General features: G+C 44.6%; 1 protein-coding gene across 1 annotated transcript in view; it reads left to right on the forward strand.

The window, feature by feature from the left end:
- Window positions 1–7,500, forward strand: part of LOC143280861 (uncharacterized) — a 22,797-nt gene that overhangs the window by 13,009 nt on the left and 2,288 nt on the right. The window contains exons 5-8 of the mRNA XM_076585587.1: window positions 2–96; window positions 3,471–3,604; window positions 4,630–4,715; window positions 6,617–6,838. Of these exons, the coding sequence (XP_076441702.1) occupies window positions 2–96; window positions 3,471–3,604; window positions 4,630–4,715; window positions 6,617–6,838 (537 nt within the window). The remainder of the gene's footprint in view (window position 1; window positions 97–3,470; window positions 3,605–4,629; window positions 4,716–6,616; window positions 6,839–7,500) is intronic.

The raw sequence follows: 7,500 nt of genomic DNA on the forward strand, positions 1-7,500 counted from the left end.
GGCTCGGCATGCCCACTGAACCAAATGGTGGCGCTGCCAGGGCGGGATTGCCGAGTGGCCAACTTTCCCGTGCAAGCGAACTTCGATCTCACTGAGGTTAGTGTGAGTGCACCTATCCACACACACACACACACCACACACACACTGTCTATATATATATATATATTAAAAAAAAAAAAATATATATATATCTATATGAAAGCAAATATCCCCAACCACCCCAGCTCTTGCACTGCTCTTCTCCCCCCCCCCCCCCAATTCTTCCCCGCCCCATTTTCACTCCACCCCACCCCATCAACTTTTGACCACGATGGGTTGTCAGCATAATTATTGTAATTCTTATCCCGCTGCATAGATACATGTTTTGATACATGGAAAGTAATTGGATTTTTCTTCTTCTTCTTCATCTTCTTCTTCTTTCTTTGATTCTGCGTTTTGGAAATTCTTCAGAGAGGTATATTTATTTATCCGTATTTGTTTGTATTTGTATTCCTTTTTATCACAACAGATTTCTCTGTGTGAAATTCGGGCTGCTCTCCCCAGGGAGAGCGCGTCGCTACACTACAGCGCCACCCATTTTTTGGTGTTTTTTCCTGCGTGCAGTTTTATTTGTTTTTCCTGTCGAAGTGGATTTTTTCTACAGAATTTTGCCAGGAACAACCCTTTTATCGTCTCATCCGAATGACTAGCGTCCAGACCACCACTCAAGGTCTAATGGAGGGAGAGAAAATATCGGCGGCTGAGCCGTGATTCGAACCAGTGCCCTCAGATTCTCTCGCTTCCTAGGCGGACGCGTTACCACTAGGCCATCACCCCACTAGGGTGGTATATAGGTTGACATGAAATGTTTCTCCTCGGCTTCCTGTCTAGTCCTTCAGCCCCTCATGTTCCCTCTTGTGTGTGTGTGTGTGTGTGTGTGTGTGTGTGTGTGTGTGTGTGTGTGTGTGTTTCATGATTTTTTTTTCTTTTCTTTTCTTCTTCTTCCTTTTGTGGAATGGCTGTGAATGGTGAAATAATGGTGTATTTTGATTGTGTTTTGATTTTTTTTTCTGTGTGTGTGTGCTCATTTTCGCTTTTTTAGCTTTATTCCCTCTTTAGGGCGAGGACTGGATGTAAAAAAAAGCTTGTTACTTGCTTATCTATTACCCTCGATAATAAAGATTTTGTCTTGTCTTCCCGCCCCCTTCCTCCTTCCATCATCATCCCCTTCCTCGCCTCTACCCGTCTCACCCCTTTAAAAAAAAAAAAAAAAAGTTGAAAACCACCCCATCTTATCATTCAGGTCTCCCCCCCCCCCACCCCCAACTCCTCCCTCTTCATACCCTATTCGACCTTTGAGAACGATTGGGTGTCATTTTAACGTGTATCGGTTTTTATGTCAATGATACGCTGGCGTGCGTGCGCCCTCACACACATGCCCACTTGAAATGAAAGTATTATTACTACCATCACTACCACTATGCTGTTACAACCACAACCACCATCACCACGCATACTAACTGCTACAATAACACACGTTCCTTCACTTGCTCTGAGAAAACTCGGCTTGCTCAAGAATAATTTGTGACGTTGACCAGTGTGCCGTGGCAGGATGAGTTAAGCGTTGGACTTTTGACCCACAGTTCAGTGGTCAGGATTCTAGGCCCCGTTTCGGCATGGTGTAGTGTCCTTGGGGGAATGACACCTTCCTCTGACTTTCCTCTCTTTACCCAGGTGTGAACGGTTAGGCTACCCCACTGTGTTCAGTGATCAGGGTTCTAGGCCCCGTTTCGACATGGTGTGGTGTCCTTGGGGGAATGACACCTTCCTCCCAGGTGTGAACGGTTAGGCTACCCCACTGTGTTCAGTAGCAGGGTTCTAGGCCCCACTTCGACAAGGTGTCCTTGGGGAAATGACACCTTCCTCTGATTTTCCTGTCTCTACCCAGGTGTGAACGGTTAGGCTACCCCACTGTGTTCAGTGATCAGGGTTCGAGGCCAGCCCCATTTCGGCATGGTGTGGTGTCCTTGGGGGAATGACACCTTCCTCCCAGGTGTGAACGGTTAGACTACCCCACTGTGTTCAGTAAGCAGGGTTCTAGGCCCCATTTCAACATGGTGTAGTGTCCTTGGGGGAATGACAGCTTCCGCTGATTTTTCCTGTCTCTTCCCAGGTGTGAACGGTTAGGCTACCCCACTGTGTTCAGTAGCAGGGTTCTAGGCCCCACTTCGACAAGGTGTCCTTGGGGAAATGACACCTTCCGCTGATTTTCCTGTCTCTACCCAGGTGTGAACGGTTAGGCTACCCCACTGTGTTCAGTTTCAGGGTTCGGGGCCCCGTTTCGACATGGTGTGGTGTCCTTGGGGGAATGACACCTTCCTCCCAGGTGTGAACGGTTAGGCTACCCCACTGTGTTCAGTGATCAGGATTCTAGGCCCCGTTTCGGCATGGTGTGGTGTCCTTGGGGAGATGACACCTTCCTCTGACTTTCCTCTCTTTACCCAGGTATGAACGGCTACCCCACTGTGTTCAGTAAGCAGGGTTCGAGGCCAGCCCCATTTCGACATGGTGTAGTGTCCTTGGGGGAATGACACATTCCTCTGACTTTCCTCTCTTTACCCAGGTGTGAACGGCTACCCCACTGTGTTCAGTGATCAGGGTTCTAGGCCCCTTTTCGGCATGGTGTGGTGTCCTTGGGGGAATGACACATTCCTCTGACTTTCCTCTCTTTAACCAGGTGTGAACGGCTACCCCACTGTGTTCAGTGATCAGGACTCAAGGCTCCGTTTCGGCATGGTGTAGTGTCCTTGGGGGAATGACACCTTCCTCTGATTTTCCTGTCTCTACCCAGGTGTGAACGGTTAGGCTACCCCACTGTGTTCAGTAGCAGGGTTCTAGGCCCCACTTCGACAAGGTGTCCTTGGGGAAATGACACCTTCCTCTGATTTTCCTGTCTTTACCCAGGTATGAACGGTTAGGCTACCCCACTGTGTTCAGTGGTCAGGATTCTAGGCCCCGTTTCGACATGGTGTGGTGTCCTTGGGGGAATGACACCTTCCTCTGATTTTCCTGTCTCTACCCAGGTGTGAACGGCTACCCCACTGTGTTCAGTAAGCAGGGTTCTAGGCCCCATTTCGACATGGTGTAGTGTCCTTGGGGGAATGACACCTTCCGCTGATTTTTCCTCTCTTTACCCAGGTGTGAATGGTTAGGCTACCCCACTGTGTTCAGTAAGCAGGGTTCCAGGCCCCATTTCGACATGGTGTAGTGTCCTCATAGGGAAAGACACTTTCACCCGATTCTCTCCACCCAGGTGTGAACAGCTACCCCACTTTGGTTGCGGACGGTTAAAACAGCGGAAGGACAGTATTGGGGCCCCGACCTTCCCGTGTCAGAATTCACTGCCGCGATGGCCGTAAAAGGCGATGTGACCTTTTTTTTATGAATAACTAGTATGACCTACTTTTTTTTTGTTGCTGTGTGCCGAGCAGTACGTGTCCAAACCGTGGAAAGAGATGGCCTGGCTGGCGGCGAACTACACTCCGTCCAGTGAGTTCTACCAGGATTACGTGCACACCTACACCCTCCGGCCCAACGGTGCTGTTCTTTGCCAGGTGGCAGCCAGGTAGGTGACTTACAGTAAAAAGGAGTGATCGATAAAAAGGAGTCAGATTGACTATCAAGTGCCCCTCCTCTCTTCAGCCTTAGAGATAGGGGGCGGGCGTTTAGTGAGTAATTTACCCTTTGTGTGAGCATATTTCCTAACTCACATCGGCTGGGTTTTGAGTGAGAAACAGCAACTGAAAGCAGACTCAACGTCATGAAGTAACGCCATGCCCTCTTCACCCTAGAGTTGGGGTTGGGCTTTTACTGAGTGATTTACCCTTTGTGTAAGCACACTTCCTTACTTACTACAATGGGTGGGTAGGGAGTGAGAAAACAAAACGGCAACTGAATCTAAGACACTACGTCATGAAGTAACGTCATGCTCTTACTTAATTTCTTCTTCTTCTTCTTTTTCTGCGACACATCGACAAATTATGCTGGCGCTCTTTTCTCTATCTCCAGATCTAAATCTGAACTGCTTTGTAAAGTTACGCAATCACAAAATTAATGACAAACTGAATTGCTATTCGTTCAAGATGATTTTTCTTTTTGTTTCATTTATTTATTTATTTATTTATTTTTATTTTTTTTTTACTTTCAAAGTGGGTGTGGGCATTTACAACTTTTACCCTGTGCACAGTTTTTAAACCAAAATGGGAAATGGGCGATATACCTACTGGGTGTGTACAAGGTAGTTTGCAGTATTGTACGTGCAATGTATCAATTCGTAATGACCAGTTTGGGGCAGGGTTTCTGATTTTGATTTCTTTTTTTTTTTTTTCAGTTAATGTATTAGTTAAGAATATATATCTTTTAATGCGTGCTAGGATGCTGTTTAAGTATCGGGACCCCACCCCTCACCCCCTATGTGTGTGTGTGTGTGTGTGTGTGTGTGTGGATGGTTACTTTCTAAATCAGTTAAGTTTTTAACCAAAACCAGATGCTTAATTTTCTTTTCTTTTTCTTTTTGTTTTCCACAGGCTTACCGGTAATTTTTTTCTTTCTGTGTTTTTTTTTTTTTTTTTTTTTTTTTTTTTTAAATAGGACTCCAAGTGACGAGTGCCTCCATTACCAGATAAATATGACTCGGACCCAAACTCCAGGGAAACTCCTCTTTTATTATGGGGGTGGTACGTAAACATTGTGTTTGTGTCTGTGAGCCTTTTGCCTCACTGCCTCCCTGTTATTGCTTTGTTCTTGTCGATCCATGTCTGTCTGTGAGTTCAATTTTCGTCTGTTTGTTGGTCTGTTTGCCACCTTTCACCTCGTGGACATGTACACACTCGCGTACGTTCATGCGCGTGCTTTCAGTTTTCAGTTTCAGTAGCCGCGTCAAGGAGGCGTCACTGCGTTCGGACAAATCCATATGCGCTACACCACATCTGCCAAGCAGATGCCTGACCAGGAGCGTAACTCAACGCGCTTAGTCAGGCCTTGAGAAAAAAAAGAAAAAGAAAAAAAGGTGAATAAATAATAGATAAGCTTACATAAATAATTTTTTTTTAAATGATATAAAAAAGGTAATAGTAATGATAATAATAAAATAAATAAATAAATAAATAAATAAATAAATAAATAAGACAACAATGATGATAAATAAGCAAAAAAAAATGTAAAACATGAAGACACACACACCCACACATGCATAACAGATATGCACCAAACATGCAGTTTCACAGATATGAAAGCACAGTCAAATACATATAAACGTACATGAGCTCCAACACACACACACACACACACATGCGCGTGCACAAAGACGAATCATGCCTTCCACGAATGATAATCATTTAATGGCAGAAATACCTTTCAAATACTATTAACGCTCAGTTGATACTGGAAGGCAAACTTGAAAGAATATTTCGTTAGCAAAGCATGGAGACTGACTAATTCAGTTTCTTGTTCTATCTTTTATTTTGTTTTATTGTTGACTTTTTGTGTGTGGTGTATATGACTGTGCATGCGTGTCTTAGAAACTTTGTTAAGGTTTAATTGACAATTCTGATTCACACGTGCATACACATGCATAAGCACATTGTACAAACATGCGCAAGCACACCCGGCACGGCACACACAAACACAAAACAGGGTACACTTCACACACGCATGTTTGCGCATCCGCGTGTACTGGCCCACCCCCTCCACACACACACTCAAACGCACACATGCACGTATGCACACACACACACACACACACACACACACACACACACACACACACGACAAAGAGAATTCCACCATTACATTTACCAGGAACAAGCAGCTTGGACGTGACTACCCACACCAGTATACTTCGACTATCTAGCTAGATACATCAGTAGCAGAAGCAATGTGAGAAAAAAATGACCAACACAATGATAATCTCTAAATGGTACGCCGGCAGTAGCGCATGTTTAGTGCAAGCATCCGCACGTACGTTCACTGAGTGTGTGATGCGTATAGGTTTGTGTGTGTGTGTGTGTGTGTGTGTGAGAGAGAGAGAGAGAGAGAGAGAGAGAGAGAGAGAGAGAGAGAGAGAGAGAGAGCTTTGCAGCTACTATATATATATATATATATATATATATATATATATATATGGTAGTCAATCGTGTCTGACTGTGATCATCAGAACAGCAGAGGCAACTGCTGTTCCGACTATTTGGGCTAGAATTTGATTGCAGTGGAGAGTGTCTTGGCCAAGTACATCCCCACTCTCTCGGCCAAGAGGGTTTTAGGACAGTCGGCGTTGGGATGGTTCCCAAAGGCCAACTAGCCCACAAGGCTGCAGCACTAAGAGCCAGTGCAATTTTGCCTCCTAGTTTCAGAGTCATAGTCCTTCACAAAAGACTAAGCTGTAAATGATTTCCCATTGACTGGAGAAACCATTGATAATACAGATCTCACAGCTACAATATACTCAAAACGATAGCCTCCACCTTCCCCTAACCCCCCCACCCCAACCCCCTTGTCCACTTGCTGACGCTATGCAGACGATTCAAAATACCAAGTGTCGAAAAATGTCAAGTTGTCAAGTCGGTAACAACATGCACAGATGACATCCCTTACAACGTCATCTCAACGGACTACGACCACTACGCTTTGGTGTTTGGCTGCGTGGCTGTAGTGGCGGACTCTGACAGATGCCTGCTGGGAAAAGGTTGGCTGTGGAGCCGTGACGTCACACTGGCGCGCGAACTTCGCCTGCAAGCCAACGCTATGCTGATTGATATGTGTATCAACCCCGCGGCTATGTACAGCACCACGCATTCCAACCGTGAGTGAAAGAAAGGCCGAACGAAAAAGAACGTTGTGTTGATATGAGGAAGTTGTATGTATATCACTAGGTGGCGCTTCGCGAGGGGGCGACACGCTGGTGTTTGTTGAATGCACAATGGAATATGTCTAATGCTAACGTCCATATTCTAAATATATTTCTGTTTAATAATTACGATGTAATAATTAATTGCAATGTTTTTTAAAAGCGAATATGTGAAATGCTTTTTTTTGAGAACATATGTTTATTACTCTTGTTTAATCAAGTAATCCGCGTGTGGGGGGTGGGTGGGGGTGGGGGTGGGGGGGATGCGGGTGTGTGCTGATTATCTGGTTGCGGTTTTCTGCAATTTATCTTTATTCTTATCTTATCTGTCTATTATAATCAATGTGCAGTATAGTAGGCTATGTTTATAATTATATTCAAATAATGTTTCTTAATTCTTTCTTTTTTTACATTAAGAATACTAGTTATTACCTGCAGTGTGTGGATGTATGTATGAAACGGTGTATGTGATATTTTTTTACATTTGTATCCGTAGTTCGTAACATTCGTAAAAGCTGTTGTTGACTTTTACACTTATGGTCCCCGTGTTGTTTACTTGACTATGTTGTGATAATGCACCTGACCAAATTTCTCCAGTTGGAGATAATAAAGTTATT

The sequence above is a fragment of the Babylonia areolata genome, chromosome 4 (genome assembly GCF_041734735.1).
Source record: "Babylonia areolata isolate BAREFJ2019XMU chromosome 4, ASM4173473v1, whole genome shotgun sequence".
NCBI lineage: Eukaryota > Metazoa > Mollusca > Gastropoda > Neogastropoda > Buccinidae > Babylonia > Babylonia areolata.